Raw genomic sequence first — 20,396 nt, 5'->3', positions numbered from 1 at the left:
GGGTTCCCCTCTTGCTTTACAAATTTCCAGTCATTCCAAGCTGCTTGAAGTTCCCAGAGCATACCTCGTTCTCTCCTGTGTGTGCCTTTGCCCTGCTCTTCCTGCTTCCTTATCTGCCTGCTGAACTCCTGTTCATGCTTGAAAACTGCTTACGTTTCCCTTTCTCTGTAAAGCTTTCCCTCTCCTGCAACCAGGGAGCCTGGACCACACTTGGAGGAATGTCACCCTGGGGACTGGTGTGTGCCCGGGACAGGAAGTTTGGAGGCCGGAGGGAGATGAGAATTCAGGTAAGATGCAAAGTGGTAGGAAAGCTCTTGGCTTAATTCATAAAACTCAGTGGTTTGAGGAGGGAGTAGGTGGCTGTTTGGAGCCGGGAAGAGAAAGGCAGAAAGAGAGAGGAGAGGCCTGTGGGTGCCTCCTGGGAGAGGAGCTTGGGGTGTTCTGGCTCCTGGGCTCCTCTGTCCCCTGCAGGGTGTGGAGCATCAGCAGCTATAACCTCATCCTGAGCTCCCCTGACTGCACCCTGGCTCTGCGCCCAAGCACCCTATAGCAGCTTCTGCCTCCTATGGACAGTCTTGCTTGGAGGGAGGGAGGATCCTGACCCAGAGACCTGGGCTCTTGCTTGGCTCAGCACCTGGGTTTCTTGTTGCCTAAGACAGACGTGGCATCTGGACGACGAGTGTCTTCTTTGAGCTGGCGCAGTGTGAGTTCTCTGACGCACTTGCAATAACGATTCAATATCTGCCTTCCTGACCAGGCCAAGAGCTCCGGGAGGAAGGGTTGGGTCTACCTGCACCCCACTGTGTCCCCAGCAGCCAGCATAGTGCCTGGCACACAGTGGGTGTTTAGTAAGTAAATGGTTGCTGAATGAATGAATGGCCCCTGGGAGCCCTGGAATAGTGGGAGAATGTGAGCCTGCTGATCTGGGAAGGTCTGGGCCACGAGAACCCCTGTCAAGTCATAGGACCCTCATCCCTGAGCCTCAGGAGACCTGAGGGTGGAGGAGAAATATCGTGGGCCTGGTAGTCAGACAGACCTGAATTGGAGGCCTGCCTCTACTACTTGCTGTGTGATCTCAAGCAAGTGACTTACCTTCTCTGTCTTAGTTTTCTCATCTATAAAGTAAGGGGTAATAATAATACTTACATCACAGGGTTTTTGGGAGGATTAAATAGGACCATCCCTTTGTGGCCTGGCATGCCGCAAGCACTCAATGAGTGTTAGCTGTTATTCCGATGATGACAGTTATTATGCTAATACTAGGGTCAGAAGGAGCCACCTTGCGGTCAAAGTCAGAAGACAGTGGTGACGTCCTGCCTACACCCTGGTCTTTTACCCGGGAAGCCCCCTGGCCCCACCCCACTGTCTTTTTCTTTCAAATACCTTGATTCTCTTTTGCCTTCATTATCAATTCACACCCCTCTGTCCTCTGATCAGAGGTGCTCAGGGAAGCAAGAGGATGGTAGCCTCCCCTCCTGTGGAAAATTGTCTCCTCTACAAATCTAAGCACCATACACACACCCACCACGTTGCACCTCACCTCTTGGCCTTTGCCTATGCTGTTCCTTTTGCATGAGATACCTTTCTCTCTTCCTTTGCCCAGCCAACTTCTACTGAGCTTCTCCACCAACGTATCACCTCTTTCAGGAAGCCTTCCCTGACTGTCCTCCACCACCATGTCCCTGGGCTTTCCTTGAGCACAGCATGTACCATGTTGGCCCATATTGGGAGTTTCTTGATGGCCAGGACTGTCTGGTAGTTCTTATCCCCAGAATTATCCCAGCATAGGGCTGGCCACAGAGCAGCTGGTGTGTGCAGAGTGGATTAATGTCGTGGGGATGATGTCAGGGAAAGACTGGGCCAGTCCAGTCCCTCATCACTACTCTTTGGTCTTCTGGGCACCTCTCTATCCCCTGGCCCTCACTGTCAGAGGTCCTAGTGGACTGAGGGATCTTATACCGGGGCCAAGCCTCACTCCTGCTCTTGACCTGACCCCAACAGATGTCTCCAGCTCAGTCCCTTCCTGGTGATGTAGGCCCTTAGCCCCTTCCCTACCCTTTTACCTGCACACGTGGAGGCCTCGGCCTGCTGCTCTCCTCACCTGGGCAGTGGGTCTGGAAGTCCAGCCTTATATCCTGTACACCCTCTGCATCTGGGCTGAGGTCTCCAGGGTAAATATTTGTGGCATCTGGTGAACCACAGCCCCACCTCGAACTCCAGCTTCCTGAGGTTTGGAGAAAGGAGGATCTGGCTGACGCGAGGGGTGGGTGGGGCGGGCACTGGGGGCACGTGGCAGAGGAGGTGGACCGGGCACAGCGTGGCCTCTGCAAGGGGCTCCCTGCTTCCTGGGCGGCCACTCCCATGGGGACAATGATGAAAACAGGAGCAGTGATGACATATTAAGCACCTATAACGTGGAGGTGCCACCCCAGGCTTTACATCAGTCATATCAACGGAGTCTCATTCCCACCAGGGTCAGCATTGTTACCTTGACTTTGCCACAGAGGTACCGGCTTCACTAGCCAGCAAACAGCAGAGCCAGCACTCAAACCGAAACTCTGACCTCATAACCTATCTAGGGATATCTTGGCGGACACAGGGCGTCCTGAGACAGATTGAGTTTCAGTCCTGGCACCACTGTTTCCATGCCTTGTGACTCAGGGCACGTTCCCTAACCTCTCTGAGTCTCAGTTTCTCATCTGTGAAATGGGAATAATGGTAGCACGTGCCTCCTCAAGTGCTGAGAGGACAGGGACTGGAAGTCCTGGCACAGAGTAAGTGCTCAATAAATGTGAGTGCTTGTTGCTGTTGTTATTATTGCTTAGAATAGGATGAGCCTTTGCAGAGAGGCTACGATCATAGTGTAGCCAAATAATTAACTTGGGGGATGGAAAGAATAACCTTGCCCATCCCTTATTCCTAAATATGTCCTGGGATTTAGGAATACACATCTCCATGAATTAATTCACTCAAGAGAATAGGTTTGAATCCCACTTTTGCCACTTCTTTGCTGTGTAACTGTTGGCAAGGTAGTTCACCTCTCTGGGCCTCAATGTCCTCATCTGTAAAATGGGGATTATGCTAGTACCTCCCTCACAGGCTGCTGAGAGCACGAACTGAGGTGCGTGCTCACCCAGCACTTAGCCTGTGCTCTTATTCGTTCGTTCTGCAGCAATTGCACCAACTTTGCCCTGCCTGTGCCTTCAGAAGTCTCAGTGAGTATTCACGGGGTGAGTGAGTGAGTCATGGCTGTGAACCAAGGGGACAAAGGAACAGCGCCGCGGGACCCCTCTCACCCACTGCCTGGGTGCCTTGGCTCACTTCACCCAGAGGTGGGTGTCAGCAGCCCTGAGTTTACCCAGGGTATCTGAGGCCCTGAGAGGTGAGTGCCTTGTTCCAGGTCCATGCCCAGGGCTTCCAGAGCTGGGACTTGAGTGTATTGAATAGTCCAGACCACACACTCTTCACTACTATGCTGTCCTTCCCCAGTGACTCTAGCTTAGTGTCGGGGAGTTGGACCCAAACAGGGCCTTTTGGCACAATCTGGGGACTCAGCCTTGCTGCCTGACTTCAGTCTAGAAGCTGGGATGTGGTTCAGAGCTGGGAGAGCCGGTACTGAATCCTGTCTCCATGTGCAGGCGGACAAGAGAGGGGCAGCGAGGGCCGTGGCGTCACACAGTGCATGGCCAGGCCCTGGCTGGTCTCCCCTCCCTGGAGCTGTCAAGAGGAAGAAGGCAAGAGCATTTGCCATCCTGCCATGTCTGCAACACGCCAACGGCCCCAAACACCTAACGATGAGATGCTTCTGGAGTCAGAGCGGCCTCCCAGAGGGAGCCTGCCATTCCCTTGGGTGCATCTCCAGAGGCAGATGCCTCCTCCCAGGCTCTCCAGCTGGCTATGCTGCCCCCCCATGGACAGCGTGCCTGTGTCCTTGGAAACCACACCCTTGCCCTCAGTGCCACTCAGCCCCCACCAACCCCCAGACTGCTCAGGGCCTCTTTGTCCTGGCCTCCCCTCTTTCCAGCTCCCAGGCCTTTGCTTGTGCTGTGTCCCCTTCCTGGGATGCCTTCCAGGAGGGAGAAATTATTGCTCTCTGCTCCTTCTGGACAGGGTCAAAGCGTGTGTGTGTGTGTGCGTGTGTGTGTGTGTGTTTCCAAGGGCCTGGTGTGGACCCTGCAGGAGAAGGATCTGGAATGGGGCTGGTTTCAGTCCTTCCCATTATCATCCCTGGGCAGTGGGGAAAGGCTGCCAGAGAGCCAGGGGCTGGGGGTGGCATGTAGGGAGGTCAGCCATTGGAGAAGCTCTACCCTCGTCTGGAGCTGCAGCTTGGGAAGCCCGACACGGAGGTTTGAAACACCCCCATGAAGGTGCCCATGAGACTCAGCTGTAAACAGTTTTTGTCTCCCCAGAAAGTAGGGGACCATGTTGCAATAGTATCAGTCAAGGTAACCCTCTCCTGCCCCCTTTCCTCTCCTTCCAGCCTGTGCTCTATTCCTGCATGGAGCCAGAGAGGGGGAATGGTGTGTGTGTGTGTGTGTGTGTGTGTGTGTGTGTGTGTGAGAGAGAGAGAGAGAGAGAGAGAGAGAGAGAGAGAGAGATATCTCCTCTCCCCTGCCAAACAGGTACGTAGAAACCTCAGTTAGGGGTGGGGAGAGAGTTTGCTGTTGAATCAAAGATAAACACTCTGACACAGCAAAGTGGCAGAGAGGAAAAAGACCATCTCTAGTTTACAGATCAGCAAAGTAAGGCCCAGAAGGGAGAAAATAGAGGTGTTATCACCTCTATTTTCCAGATAAAGAAGGTTCTTGGGGGAGGACAGTGACTTGCCCAAGGTCTCACAGCTGTAAAATGTGGAGCCAGGATTTGGACCCATTTCTGTCTGACTTTGGAGCCCACGTTCTACCCCTCTGTCCCAGCCCACCCCGTCACCTCCAGCTGGGATGAGGGGCATCCTCTTCCTAGAAATCTGTGGTCTTGTGGAAAACCAGAAAGGGTCTCTGAGGACATGGCAGGGTTAGACAGACGGAAATCAGGAGGACTTGTGGACACTTCCTATCTCAGAAGGCAAAAAGGAAGCCACCTTGAGAAACTCACTTGAATGGGCTCAAGTCTTCAATTTAAAAAGGCTCTTTGTTGGCACCAAAGATGCCACCAGAATGGCAGAAACACTTCACTTGTTTTGTCAAGTCCTGTTGCATGATAATGGCTGTTGGAGATGTTCTCAAGTGTCTGGACTAGCAGAAGAATTTGTGATGCTTGTTAGCAATATTTGCCATGAGTGATATAGGGCTATATCCTTTCTCCATCCCACCTGCATCCTTGAAGATTTTGCATTCCCTTGCAAAATGTCAGAGAGATTACAGAGGGGAGAAAATCTCTATACTATATTAGAGTTTGCTAATCCCTTATCTCTGGGCCTCAGTCTCCCCAACTGTTAGATAAGGATGTTGGGCTCCTGGATGCTGTGGGCCAGGCTGACTCTGATAACCTTTGCTTATAGCAGAGGGAGCTTGGTAAATACACAGTGAGGAATGGCCTTTTCTCGAGGGCAAATTTGTTCTTAGGAAGCCTCATATCCATGACCCAGGGTGTGTGTAGGTTCTGTCTGAGGGAATTGCCCAGTGATGTGAGCAAAATGAAGTATTAGTGTAACCTAGCAGCATGTTATGGGTCCTTCCAGGGACAGATTCCCCCTCCCCCGCCCAACGTCCTCTGCCTGCCTCTTGTCTATAGGAAAACTTTAGCCCTTTCCCTGAGTTCCAAAGAATATAATTAATCAGAATAGTAAGAAAATGCAGAAGTAAAGGGAAACGGTGAAGCGAGACAAACTAATAATAGTTTAGCCATTACACAAAGTCAAGGACCTTTAGCAGCTCCTCTTCAAGAGCTATAGGTAATATTCTGAGCCATATCATTTGAGCTGTTTTGCAGAAACCCTTACCAGGTGGAAGAAGTTAACTGTACGCTGCCCACAAGCACGTAGACCTCAGACGGGTGGGAACTAGGAGGTTGATGAGGTTGACAAATGAACTGTTAGGATGTGCACTGCAGCATTACATATAAAGTGACACCAGCTTAAATGTCCATCGACAGGGATTTATTAAATAAATTGTGGGCCACCAGGCAGCTGTCACAAAACAATACAGAGAAACTAATTTAAGTGTCTCAGCAAGTAAAAAAGGAAACAGTTTCTTCTATTTTGTATTAAAAAAATTATTTTTTTCCATCTAGAAAAAATACTGGAAGGAAAGGCACCAAAATGGTAACAATGTTTATTTCTTAGTTGTGTCATCACAGGTGACCTTTACCATTGTCTTTGTGTTTTCAGAATTAAAAAAATTTTTACACTGAATGCATTTTTTTGGATCAGCAAACAATCAGTCCCATGAAATGGCTTGAAAATGAGTAAATAGGTTGGGCTGAGAACAAAGGAGTGGAGGAAAGCTCATTCTTTTCCCAGAGCTGGCCCACAGCCCTCACCAGCTCAAGATTCTTGGGAAACACTGCCAGGGGCAAGGTTGATGGAGGAAACAAAAGCCCTGTCATGCTAGTCCCGGAACCAGCAGGAAAGGGAAAAAAGAAATCCGTGTTGGAAGCTTGTAGGCATAATCCGTCTTTTATGGGACAGGAATAGATTTTAGATTCAATGCAAATGAACTTGGCGAAACCAGACTTCTAGCTCTAGGAGGGGAGTGGAGGGGGACAAAGATCAGGTACGCCCTGCCCTTGTAGGGCTCAAGGGGGGGGATGGGTCCTACAGAGACAGAAAGGACAGGCATTGGGTCATATGAGGGTCAATGCAAGCAGAGGGCTAAGCACTGTGATTTCCTATCAATGAGGTGGCATGTGATTAGGTGGAGGTCAGCTTGGCCTTGGTAAGCAAGTGCTCTAAGGAAGGGAGACCCAGACAGAGCTATAGTGCTGTAACTGCAGAAAGCCCAGGCTCTCCCGGAAGTGCTGTGATGGAGGTCGGGGAGTGCTAGGGCCAGGCAAGCAGTACAAAGGCCAGAGTGTGGGACTCAGGCAAAAGGTGTTAGATGATAGAGCAGGTAGATTGGTCCACACCTGTCTTGAGTGTGACAGTTGCCAGCAGCCTGGAGGCGGTGCCCTGCCTGATTGGGGAGGGGGATAGTTCAGAGAAGGCTTCCTGGAAGAGGGAACTTTTCATCTGGGCTGATGATAAGACGCTGACATGCAAGGTCAGAAGAAGAGGGCCTTCCAGGTGGAGGGACAAAGAAACAAGGTGGGTTTTGGAAAGAGTGAGTCTGAGGGCTTGTCTGTCTCTTTCTCTGGAGAAAGAGAACAAGGAAGGCTTTCTTGACATAAGAGAAGCCATTTTGGCCTAAGCCATTTTGTGGTCTAATGTTGGCCGCAATGCTTGCTCTTGAACAAGTCTCAGTAATCATTGATTTCAAGGTCTGTCGACCTTGGCCCTGATCCTGTGCTGAGTTCTCCTCTGCTCAAGCCCCTTCATGCATGTACCCTGAGCTTAAAACTTCCCCGGTTGTGCTGCTCAGGGAGACACTGCTTTGGGAAAGATCCCCGGTGTCCTCCTTACTGGCTGCAAGTAGTAAGTCCTTCCTTCTCCCGATCTCTGCCTTGGCTGTGTCTTTTGGCTTCACAGCCACCAAGAGGCAAACCCAGTTTTTCAGGTAATATCTGAGCCTTGTGATGGAACAGAGTGGATGGCAGGGAAGTGGGCTGGATCCATTTCCACCAGAAACCAGACCCAGGGTTGGAGGTGAGGTGGAGGTGGGGGATGGGAACTGAGCACTAGCAGGGCTGGGGTCCTGCTAGCCCCTTGGCTCACCCCAGAACGCCACAGGCTGCAGTGGAGGCTCCCTCAGGCAGAGGGAGAGTCTGGTCTGACCCCCTAAACCGGGCCTCCAGGACCCTACTTGTCTGAACCACTCTGACACCAGTTCTCCTGGGGCCTCTGTCTGTGTCTCTCACACAGACTGGTTTCTCTACGTCTTTATCTCTTTCTGTCCCCTTCCCCCTCTCTCTCTCTCTGTCTCTGTCCATCTCTTGGGGGCCACATCAGAGGCCCAAGAGGGAGCTGGGGGAGCCCTGTGGAGAGCAGAGGTGAGACTCCCTGCTCTCAGAAGGGGCTCTGGCCCTGCCCTCGTCACCGAGGTCACTGAGCAGCGGCTGACTTTGGTTCAGCTGCGGACATGGGAAGGGAACCTCACAGCCACACAAGCACTCACTCCCTTCCCAGGCCCTGTTCTAAGCACCTATTAACTCATTTAACTCTCAAAATGTTAGGGGAACCACTGACCAAAACTGCCTGCCCTGGCCAGGCAGCATAGTAACCACTTGCATGAGTTATCTTACAACAGGAGGTCCTGGTAAGGAAGGTGGAACTAACAAGCTACCACCAACAAGAAGAATTAGGGAAAGTTCGAAAGGAGAGGAGACTCCAGTCCATATGGCCTACCAACCTCCCAGAATCCTCCTCGCTGGAATCCATCTTGGCTGAGCGATGTGCACCACCAGGAAGGACCCTGAGTCAGAATGATTGGCCAGAGATAACCCGGAAACGAAGCCCATTATCATAAAACCTGAGACTGTGAGCCACGTGGCAGAGCAGTCCTCCTGGGTTCCCTTACCCTCCTGCTCTCCACCCGGGCGCCCCTACCCTATAAAGTGTCTTGCTTTGTCAGCACGTGTGTCTCCTCGGACAATTCATTTCTGAGTGTTAGACAGGAGCCCACTCTTGGGCCCTGGAAGGGGCCCCCTTCCTGCAACAAATGGCAACTCTGGCGGGATTTTTTCTTTGCTAGGACTGACATCCTGACCACTTGGGGTAGTCAGGGACCAGCTCACCTGCTGACGGACCAGACCCAGTGGCCGCTACCAGGACCCTTTTGTCCCTGGTCTCCTCCTGATGCACACGACTGGCCAGAGTGCCCCGAATGGGTAAGGAACAAGAGACTTTGTTGACCTCTTTCCCCTTCCCTTTCCCTTTCCTGTTTTCAACCCCTCCTATCCTACACCTCTTTCTTCTGAACTGGTCCTGGATGCAGGAGTCTGGCTGAATGGCCTCAGCCTGATCTGAGGGTCAGAGCCTGATCACCTTTGGTGGACAGAGGGCTCAAATTCTGGTCTGGTATATCTTGTATCTGGTTTCTGGTTTCTGGTAGGGCTGAGTTCCTGTTCTCCCTTCTTGGAAGCCCAGGGAAAAGTCTCATAACACCTGGGCATCCACAGGTGGCAGGAGACCTAAGGCCACCCATTTTGTCCCTCTCGCTTCCCCACTTCTTTCAACGTGGCCTCCTTTCCTCCCTTTGAAATCTTTGAAGACCTGAGATATTTCCATTTACTCTGTCAGTACTCAGATCTGAAGTTCTGTGTCTCTGTAGGAGGTTTTCTGAGAGACTGCGATCTGTATTTAAGGGAGTGTCTGATTAGGACAGCCTTGCCTGTTTGTGTTTTATACTTTGTGTTCTGTGTTGTGATTTGTGATGGCCATTCTGTCTTGTGAAATGGGAAATTCTGGTTCTGTTCCGCTGCAGAGCCCTCTTGGGTGAATTCTGTCTGACTGCAAAGATTTTAGTTATGAGCCTATGACTAAGAAAGAGATGATATTTTATTATAACATTGTGTGGCCACCATATTGTTTAGACTCCAGAGGAAATTGGTTTAGGTAAAACTCTTGAAAATTCCCCAAATGGTTCTTTTTGCATACACAGAGGCAAGCTTGATAAAAACATCTTTTCAGAATTCTGACCCTGAGGAACAAGTCCTACTAGGAGAACTTAATTTTCTCTCCCTGTACCTTGACACCAGGTCTCTCAGGAACACTTATCTTATCTAGACCATCTCTGAGATGAGGAAAAAAATGGGGAAGAAGCCTTTTAACATTTTACTTATTCCAGCAGTTATTTATAAACTAGTGAGTTTTATATTGTAATATCTGATTCATGACTAAGTTTAGAAAATGAAGCTATGAGATCTCTTGTAGTGTCTGTCTATGTGTTTATGTGTGCATTATCTTTACCTTTGATGGTATTATCAAAATTAATTTGTCAATGAGCTCTACTTAATTGGCTCAAAGAAAATTAAGCGCTTATATAAATTCTGAAAAATACAGAAGGTAACTGGCCAGAATTAATTTCAGGTTCACATGAACTGGGAAATATTCGGTATTAAATTAATATCTGGTGTTAATGTATAAGCTTGTTGATCTAATTAATATAGACATGTCTTCAGAGTCATCAACATTAAGTGTAATACCCTTATTGTACCTAGGTTTAATAAAAGTTAAATAAGATCTTATTATATCTGTTGCAAATTTGTCAGCAAGAAAAATAACTTGGTATGATGAAATTTTATAAGTGAATTAAATGCAAATGAGGGAAGAGCTTTTAGGTAAACTCTATAGGAAGAATTATGTTTAAGAATGTCTATCTAAAAATAGTCTCTCCAGATTTTGGTAACTCGAAATTCTAGTGTTGTGACCTTTTAAGTGATCTGTTCTGTATTTGTCTTTGAAATCTTTTATTGTTACTTTAACTGAGTAACTATTGTTTCACAGTGATCTATGATCCTATCTGACTGAGTATTCTAAATCCTTTTGATATTTTTTTTGACAAAACTTCCAAAATTAAATTCTAATGAAGTCCTTTTGACCTCTAGCTAACTTTGGGATGCTTCAAAGGGCTCCTGAAACATCCCAAAGAGGATATTAAACTAATTAAGTTCATTTGGTATGTTAAATTACATGGGAAGTATTGTCAGATAAGTAATAAATCCTCTTAGGTTATATTGTTTGGTAAATATTACTAATATAGATATTCTAGAAATTATGTGGAGTTCCTAAATATGTTTTGATATGTCCTGGTAAAATGTTATCAATCATAATTCTAGTTATTATCTGCAAGTGTTGTATGTCACAGCAGTAACCAAGTTTCTTTGTTGATTGAATTGTAATCAGGTTTTTTTTTTTCTCTGCCTTCTTAAGTCTTTTTGTCATTCGTAGACACTTATGGTTTCACTCTAATGCCTTAGCAAAAATGCCTCATCTTCAAGAAGATTTATAGAAAGGACTTTTGGATAAATACAAGTTTCTGACTTTCAGACCATAATGCTGAACTGGGTAAGAAATTGAAGAATTCAAATGGGAAACCTGATGGCTTTATAAAACTGTTAACAAAAAGGATTATCTACATAGGACTGAGTGAGTTGGTGAATATGGTTATAATTTTTATAGTTTCTATCTGAAAAATTACTGGTTTGAATCTGTGTTTTCCAAGTATAAGGAAAACCTTCCCCTCAAACTCACTATGACTTACAGTAATTTGGTAAATTGTACCTTTGTAAGCAGAATTGAAACATTTATCTTTTCTGTCTATCTGTTCCCTCCAGAGATTGGAAACTCTTAGGTTCCCAGCAGCTTTAACAGATAAATTAGGAAGGCTACCTCACTAACATGTACAGAAATCTTAAGGTATTTTGGGGACCTTGAAAAGGGAGAAATTCACCTAGATCTGTCAGGAGAAATCTGTGACAAGACCTTGGCATGACTTTCCTAGCCCTGAGAGGTCTTTTAAAGGCTCAGTCTGAGACTTCTTATAAAAGTTTCAGCAAAGCAAAAAAGAAAAGGCCTATATGATCAATCATAGTTTATATAAATCATCAGATCAAGTTTATTGAGACCAGACTTATTTTGCAAAAAATTGGTCTTAATTTCGTTATATTTGATAAAAATGAGGGTAATTTTAGAGAGAAAAAAAGATTATGTTTCAGCGAACATTAAATTCCAGTTTTGTTAATGGAGGTCTGTATTTACTAAGGCTCACCTTAAAACAATGCTCCAACAGAGGAGAAACTACACTCCTACTAGAACAAGAAGAAGACAACATCAGAAGTAGACAGCTAGCCCAAGATCCTCGACCTGACTCATATTATAATGTTTTCTTGACTTCTTGGAACTTTGCATATGAATCAAATGTTTTTCTACCATGGGCACCATCTTATGCTAGTCTTAAAAATCAGTCCAGTTGTTGGGTTTGTGGCCAGTTACCTGTGTCTAGCACTTCTGGGTTACCTTGGTGGATTTCTCCACTCCAAGGGTCTAACTGGTTGACTCTTAGAAATTTATTTTAAAAGAAAAACTTTTAGTCCTGTTCAAGCCACTGATATTGATATTACTAGATGGAATCCCCTCACCTGGCCAATTAATAATGCTTGCTCTGACCCTGGCCATAAATATGAATTTTCCTCTATTACTCAAGCTCAATCAAAGCAACAAGCAACATTTCAGCCAAGGAATAAAATCTCCCACAATTATGGGTTGGATTTACGTAGTTAACACCAGGCTATGGTAATTTAAGTTTAAAGGCTCCTCTGTGTTGGGAACAATTAAATCATACTAAGGATAATCAGTCTAGTAACACTAGGAAACTGGGCTAGGTGCCTTATGGACAGTGCCAATATATAATTTCCCTTAAAGATAAGGATTGGTACAGAACAGGTTAAGTCAGATGACCTGGGATATACTGGGCTGCACCTAATGGAAGTTCTTAAGTGCTAACTTATGACCTTACTAATACTGCTAGCTATATTATTTTATTTATTTATTTATTTATTTTGCGGTACACAGGCCTCTCACTGTTGTGGCCTCTCCCGTTGCGGAGCACAGGCTCCGGACGTGCAGGCTCAGTGGCCATGGTTCATGGGCCCGGCCGCTCCGCGGCATATGGGATCCTCCCAGACCGGGGCACGAACCCGTGTCCCCTGCATCGGCCCGCGGACTCTCAACCACTGCGCCACCAGGGAAACCCTATATTATTTTTATATTGCCTGTTTTACAGAATTGTTGTTTGTTTCATTACCAAATGTATGACTGAGTCTCTGATAAAATGATGATATAGTCCCATATGAGATCAATGATTGTAACAGTGTAACACTAGATATGAGAAGAAGCAACAAGAGGGAATATTTTCCTTGCCTCTGCAAGGATTAGGTCAATGGCCATTGCAGCCACTGACCTTCAACACACTCTGAAAGGAGTTCAGGGTGGAGGTTAGGAATGAGGTGCTCTGTGCTCTGGAAAAACTAGCAGAACAGGCCTTCAGATAGTTAGACACTTTCAGGAAAAGATTTTATGAGCCCAAATTCTTGCATCTTCTCATATCTAGAAAAGCACTAAAATCATTAATGGTGACATCTGCTTTGCCCATTAAGGAGAGAAATGCAATTGAAAGTCAAAATGGAGTAGCTGTGGTTCAGACATCCAAAGTAACACTAGGTGGCATTATGGACATGATTTCAGACAAGTCCTTGTATTGCTAAGAACTTGAGTTTTCTGAGCTGTGTCAGACTTGGGATGCCAGCAGCCATTCTCAAAACAATGTCTGCTGCTGGCAGCTGTTAGCTGCAACGTTATGGTTTCAAGGTATCCTCTTGTAACTATTAAATGTTTAGAAAATGAAATTGTTTTAGATCAGATATTAGTAGAAAAAGATGTATAGTGGCCAATGGCTCCTGTTATGTATATGTTAATACCACATTGGGAGTAAAAACCGACAGATAAAAGTAAACAACTTTTGGCTACAAGTCTCCCCAGGGTGCGAGGTCCAGACTGGGTTTCAGGCTTACTCTTCTGAATTCCTCAGGGGATGAGATTTAATTTTGTCTATTAAAATTCCTGTTGTCACTCCTCCAGCTACTTCTAACTGGGTCTGTTACACCAAGATGGAGGACCAAGGGATTGAGATTTTAATCATACAAGACACAGATACAGGACTTTGAACTCAGAAGTATTTCCAGTTCAGTGTCTATTCCCCAAATTGAGGCAGGACTATGTCTGTTTTAGCAGGAAGTGGCCAGAGCTGTTGTTGCCCAGTTCCCTGAATTGAAACTGAGCAGGACTCTCTGGGACTCTGGAATACAAATTCTTTCTGTGTCCCCTGTTTCTTGTTTGTAGGATTAGGCTTTATTCAACCTCCTTGACTTTTCCTGAGTTCCAAAGGGCAGATTCAAACAGTTGTTAATCAGGGAAGGGACGGGATGCAGAAATAGGGGAGGAGCAGTCAAATGGTAGTGCAGCCTTGGGGCAGAGTCCTGGTTCCTCCTCAAGGAGTAAGCATAACAATATCTTTGAGTTCTTCTGCAGAACTGGGGCCCCCACCCAGGTGGAGGATGGTAATTTCAGGCTGAGTGCAAGATTCCTGGAGCACCACCCTGTTACCTCACCACCAACCAATCAGAAGAAAGTCACACACCCTGCAGCCCTCACCCCAAATTTTGCCTTCCTTTTCTGGGCCTGGCGATGACCATCCTGTTAAGCCTCCTATTTGGCCCCTGTCTGTTTCAACTGCTTACAAGGTTCATCTCTGACAGGGTCTGACAGTTTCAGGCTAAATTGTTGTTACTATGCGGGTGAATGCTGGTTTGGGGCACAGAATACCTCGATTTAGATCAGGTGGAGAGAAACTTCTACTCTACTAGGCAGGAATATGCCCACTCTCAGCAGGAAGTAGTTACAGAAGAAAGAGACCTCTGCCCCAATTCCCAAGAAGTATCTTGAGTATGAAGTCTCTCAAGGGGGAGTTGTTAGGGGATTCACTGACCAAAACCTCCTGCCCTGTCCAGGCACCATAGTAACCACTTGCCTGAGTTATCTTACAACAGGAGGTCCTGGTAAGGAAAGCAGAACTAACAAGTAACCACCAACTGGAATAATTCGGGGAAGGTCAAAAGGAGAGAGGAGATGCCAGTCCATATGTCCTACCAACCTCCCAGAATCCTTCTCGCTGGAATCCATCTTGGCTGAGTGATGTGCGTGCCACCAGGAAGGGCCCTGAGTCAGAGTGACGGGCCAGAGAAAACCTGGAAACTAAGCCCATTACCATAAAACCCGAGACTGTGAGCCACGTGGCAGAGAAGTTCTCCTGGGTTCCCTTGCCCTGCTGTTCTCTGCCCAGGCACCCCTTCCCAATAAATTCTCTTGCTTTGTTAGCACGTGTCTCCTCAGACAATTCATTTCTGAGTGTTAGACAAGAGTCCACTCTCAGACCCTGGAAGGGGTCCCCCTTCCTACAACAAAAACAGTAGTGCTGCTGGAAAGATGAGCTGAGAGGCTCGAAGAAAAGTGCTTACTTAGGGCAGAGCCTGGAACCCAGTAAGGGAGCTCTTAGTATTGGGATTTCTATTAAGATTGTTGCAGTTGTTATTACTGATATTGTGTGGCTATAACTGGATAAAGGAGAAACTGAGTGGTTTTACGAGTTGGGGGACGTTAGGAGAACCGTCCTTTAGGAGTTCTGCCTGCCCTTAGAAATGGGGTCTGGCTGTGGCAGGCATGTGGGGTGGAAAATTGGGGGGATCCCCTGGGAGGTGGAGGTCCCTGGATTAGGCCCCTGGGAGCTTCTGAGATCACAAATGGGGAGTCTTAGTTTGGGGGACTCAGAGTTTCAGCTTTATATCCCCTCAAATGGCCATCCTCAGAGACAGACTCTTAGGGGCAGCCCCCATCCCATTCTCTCTTGGTCATGAGGGTGAGGAAAGCCTACCCAGTAGCCCAGGGCAGGGCTAGGAAGATGCCTACACCTGGCTGCACGTGGGGGCTTGTGCAGTTTTAGATCTGTGCTCAATATTTCTCCCCATCTCTCTCATTCTATTTAGTAACTCAGGACTGTGGGACAGACAGACCCAGTCAGCCAGCAGGCCACTGGGTCAGTCAGCTAATTGTATTATACACTGCCTGAGTGTGGACACAGTTCTGGGGGCTTCGGACATAGCAGGGAGCAAACAGATTGCCCCCTGCCCTTCTGGGTCTTACATTCTCCTGGGGAGACAGAGAGCGAGCGAGAAATGGACAAAGGAATATAAAAACACAGTGCTCAATCGTCTCAGTCGTGAGGACAGAGACCAAAAATACAGGACAAATATGGGATGCTGGAACTGTACCATCAGAGCATCATGAGGGTCTAAGTGGTTTTAGCCCTCTGGGAACTGGATAGCCGTCAACACCCCCCCCAACCCCCTCCGCACCCCCCCACCCCACCCTGCAAACAGGCACACACCTGCCTTGTGTAAATCTCCCTCGTTCGACTTTCACATTTCCCAAGTTTGACTTCAGAACATAATCCTGGGGGCTAATTATGTAAGAAAGGAGAGGTTGCCTGAAGTACAGGATAGGAACAGCCCTACCGTCTCTGAGGGCTCACTACCCGCCAGACTGAGCCTCCAGCCTGCAAGTTCGCTGCTATTCTCCCCCTTCCCTCATTGTACACATGAGGAAATGAGGTACACAAAGGTGGGGAGACTGGCTCCAGGTCACACAGCTACCGGGACAAGATGTCGGGATTTGAACTCTGGTCCATCTGACTCCAAAGCTTGTGCTCTTAATCTTTCAGCCATCATCTCCCAAACACCTGTTGTTTGTGTACCGCCTTCCCCTACCTGCCACGTCTGCATTTACATTTTGCAATATCTGCCAGCTCCTAAGATTACTGTTTACTCAACACACATTTTGGTAAATGGATCATGTTTGAAACGGAAATACATTTGATTTTCTACTTCTAACAGGAAATTGTATAACACCACCAAAATGAAAGAGCAACAGCGTTTCCCAGAAATAGGAGGTGACAACGGGATTACAGTGATGAAGATAATGGCTATAATTAAGCTTACCGAGTTCTTATGCACCCTTGTTGGTATTAACCCATTTAACCCCACGCCGATGCCTGGAGCTGGGCACTGTTTTTGTTTTTGTTTTTTTAACATCTTTATTGGAGTGTAATTGCTTTACAATGGTTTGTTAGTTTCTGCTTCATAACACAGTGAATCAGTTATACATATACATATGTTCCCATATCTCTTCCTTCTTGCGTCTCCCTCCCTCCCACCCTCCCTATCCCACCCCTCTAGGTGGTCACAAAGCACCGAGCTGATCTCCCTGTGCTATGCGGCTGCTTCCCACTATCTATCTACCTTACGTTTGGTAGTGTATATATGTCCATGCCTCTCTCTCGCTTTGTCACAGCTTCCCCTTCCCCCTCCCCATATCTTCAAGTCCATTCTCTAGTAGGTCTGTGTTCTGCAGATGAGGTCTAGGTGAGTCCCCTTCAGAGAGGTGACATACTTTTTCTAAAGTCACGGTGAAAACAAACAACACATTGTGGAGCTCTGGTTGGGGATGTCGCCTGTTCAAGGCTCCCGGGGGAGAACTGGCAGTGGTTGGAAAGGGGTTGCAGACGTACCCAAATTCCTCTGAGGACTGAGAGAGAGTAGGAGGGGAATCACTTTCTCACTCCCAGCGAGGGTGTGGGAGGCAGCTCTGCTGCTGGAAGATGCTGCACCAAGCTATCTATCACGCACCCAGAGAGGCTTGGAGCTCTTGCTGAATGTGTGCGAGCTGGATCACAAATCTCTTACCGTGTGGGCGGCTGTGTCCACTGGCACCAGCGGAGGCTCCGAAACCCAAACCGAGCAAGCTCTCAAACTTCTTTGCACCTTTTCTGGACTGGAGATCCCTGTGGACTGTGAATGTCTTGCTCTATGCTTATCTCGACTTCCTGGAGGCTAGGAGGGTAGCACAGGGACCCATCTGGCACCTTCGAAGTCACCCCACGGAAGTTCCTGTGCTTACGTAGTCACCCCGTCCTCCAGGAGAGGAGAAAGAGGTAACCTGTGGACAAACCAGGAGACCCTTCTGGAGGTGGGCGCATCGCAGGAACTCTTTTCAATGTTCCCCTCTGTGTTGGGAAGGGACGTTCAAGATGCCCTCCCGGGCTTCCCTGGTGGCGCAGTGGTTGAGAGTCCACCTGCCGATGCAGGGGACACGGGTTCGTGCCCCGGTCCGGGAAGATCCCACATGCCGCGGAGTGGCTGGGCCCGTGAGCCATGGCCGCTGAGCCTGCGCGTCCGGAGCCTGTGCTCCGCAACGGGAGAGGCCACAGCAGTGAGAAGCCCGCGTACCGCAAAAAAAAAAAAAAAAAAAGATGTCCTCCCACCCCCATCTCTGCACTTTCAGTGTCTCCTGCTCCTGGGAGAGGCCATTCCAGGCTTTCACAGGGGGCCTGACTTCTGGCTGTTTCCACTCATTTCTCCCCTCCCCCCCCTCACCTCCGGAGTCTCCCCCATACGGTGTCTTTGGCCTCCTTCCTCTCCACCCCCACTGCATAGCCTCACCTCAGGCCTCATCATTTCTTCCCTGGGGCAATTGAAGCAGCCTCCTCATTGGAGGCTCCTCTTGTCTGGCCCCCTCACATTTCCTCTCTGCAATATAGCCAGAAACCTCATATTTTCTTAAGAAAGTTTTCAAACACAGAGCAGTTAGTTTTACAGATAACACTACATTTTACCACCTAAATCCTGCCCATCCGTCATATTTGTTTGATGCATTTCAAACTAAGTTGCAGACGTCAGTACCCTTCCCACTAAGTCCTCAGCACATGTGTGGTGACCTAGAGTTCAGCACTTGCTTGCAGTTGGGCTTCCGGCTTGGAGGAGGCCAAGGTGCATCCGTCTCTTGTCGGCTGGCGTCTGGGTTCTTCCAACACCAGCTGCCTCCTCCATGACACCCAAGTTCAACCCAACGAGATCAAAGCCATGTGCCCATGAGAAAGTGGGTGCCACGTCTGCCCTGGCTCCCAAGATCGGCTCCCTGGGTCTCTCTCCACAAAAAGGTTAGTGATGACCTTTGCAAGGCAACTGGGGACCGGAAGGGTCTGAGGATGATAGCGGAACTGAGCATTCAGAACACACAGGCCTGAACATCACAGCCCTCAAGGAACCATGCAGAGACAGAAAGAAGCAGAAAAACATTAAGCACCATGGGAATATCACTTTTGATAAGACTGTCAACATTGTCTGGCAGATGTGGCACTGGTTTTTAGCCAGAGAACTCTCTAGAACCGTTAAAGTGATCCTGGGGGCTGCCCAGTCTGTGGGCTGCAATGGAAAAACTTTCAATATACAATGAAAAGCACAGATCTTAAGTGTCCATTAGCTGAGATTTGACAAATACATACACCTGTGTAACCCAAACCCCTCAAAAAGTTCCCTTATGCCCATTTCCAGCCAATTCCTAGCCCTGTGCTCCCATGGGGGGTGGTTTCTGATTTTTTTCCCACCATAAATTGGTTTTGTCTGTTCTTGGTCTGCATGTAAATGGAACATGCAATATGTACCCTGCTGCATCTGGCTTCTTTCACTCAGCACGCAATGATTTATTTACTTATTCATTTACGTGCGTATTGTCTGCTCCCCTCCCCCCACCACCGGAGGGGGAGCTCATGAAAACTGCAACTTGGTCCTGTCCACTGTGTTGCCCCAGCACATCGCCACACTTCGTGGCACACAAGTAGGGGCTCAGTCAGTGCTGGCTGAAAGTGGAACAATGGATGCCAGTGCCGGCACTCTTAAAAAAAAGCTTAAGAAAATCGGGTATAAAAATGACACATAGATACCCTTAAAGATTTGTGCATTTCATTCTATATAAATTTTACCTTAAACTTTAAAAACATAAACAACTACTGAACATTAGTTAATGAAAGGTATCTTGCAGTGTTTAAAGATAAAATGAACTGCTATCTGCAATGTATTTTGAAATGCATAAAACTATAAGGTGGATGGATGGAAGGATGGATAGATTGGCAGATATGTGATAGGGTAAGCATAGCAAACTGTTCATTATAGAATCTCGGTGTAGGTATATGGGTGCTTACTATGTAATTATTTCAAATTTCCTGTATGTATGAATATGTTTATAGTAAAATGTTGGGGGAAGTCATACACGTATAGGACAAAAATTTCACAAGTACAAAAGGATATTGAGTGACGCACAGACGTACAACTTCCTCATCCCAGCCCACTCTACTCTCTGGAGTTTTAATCACTGTAGACACTTCCTGTCTGTCCTTCCAGAAAGCACTTATCCTTTACAACAGTCATAGAAGGATCAAACTACATTGTATTTTGCACCTTGTTCCTCCACTAACGTGTCTTGGAGATTTTTCCCACATCAGCACATATAACTAGTGTTACATTTCATAGGCTGTATTGTACCATAACTTCCCCCCTTGTCTCCAATAATGAACATCTTGTGCACATGAATTCATGCCCTTCTCAGTGCTGGATGGTACCTTGAGCTATTCCTCCTGCACCTCTGATCATCTGCTATGAAAGAGAGCAGAAAAGCACACCTCAGCATTGTTCCACTTTCAGGCACAGGGACTGGCTTTGTCCCTGTTCATATTAATCCATCATCTGTGGTGGTTGTCCCCCATGGAGGTGGGATGGCTCCTGTCAGCTGAAAGCAGTTCTCTAGAGAAGGGGGAGCTGTGAGGCTTAGTGCCCAGTTATGGGGGTCTGGGCAGGGCAGTGCCAGTATCTGTAGTCCACTGCTTACACTGCTTGGGTCAACTTGCTTTTCATATTAA

General features: G+C 47.5%; 1 protein-coding gene across 1 annotated transcript in view; it reads right to left on the bottom strand.

Annotated features, from left to right (window-relative positions):
• Nucleotides 1-982: 982 nt before the first annotated feature.
• The window catches only part of BPIFA1 (BPI fold containing family A member 1), a gene marked incomplete at both ends in the record, with an annotated part of 35,337 nt that continues 15,923 nt past the window's right edge, over nucleotides 983-20,396 (bottom strand). Inside the window, 2 exons of the mRNA XM_079719087.1 lie at nucleotides 983-991; nucleotides 2,209-2,279. Coding sequence (XP_079575213.1) covers nucleotides 983-991; nucleotides 2,209-2,279 — 80 coding nt within the window. The remainder of the gene's footprint in view (nucleotides 992-2,208; nucleotides 2,280-20,396) is intronic.

Source organism: Hyperoodon ampullatus (assembly GCF_949752795.1).
Source record: "Hyperoodon ampullatus genome assembly, chromosome: 14".
Lineage (NCBI taxonomy): Eukaryota > Metazoa > Chordata > Mammalia > Artiodactyla > Ziphiidae > Hyperoodon > Hyperoodon ampullatus.
This window is presented reverse-complemented; position numbering and strand designations above follow the sequence as displayed.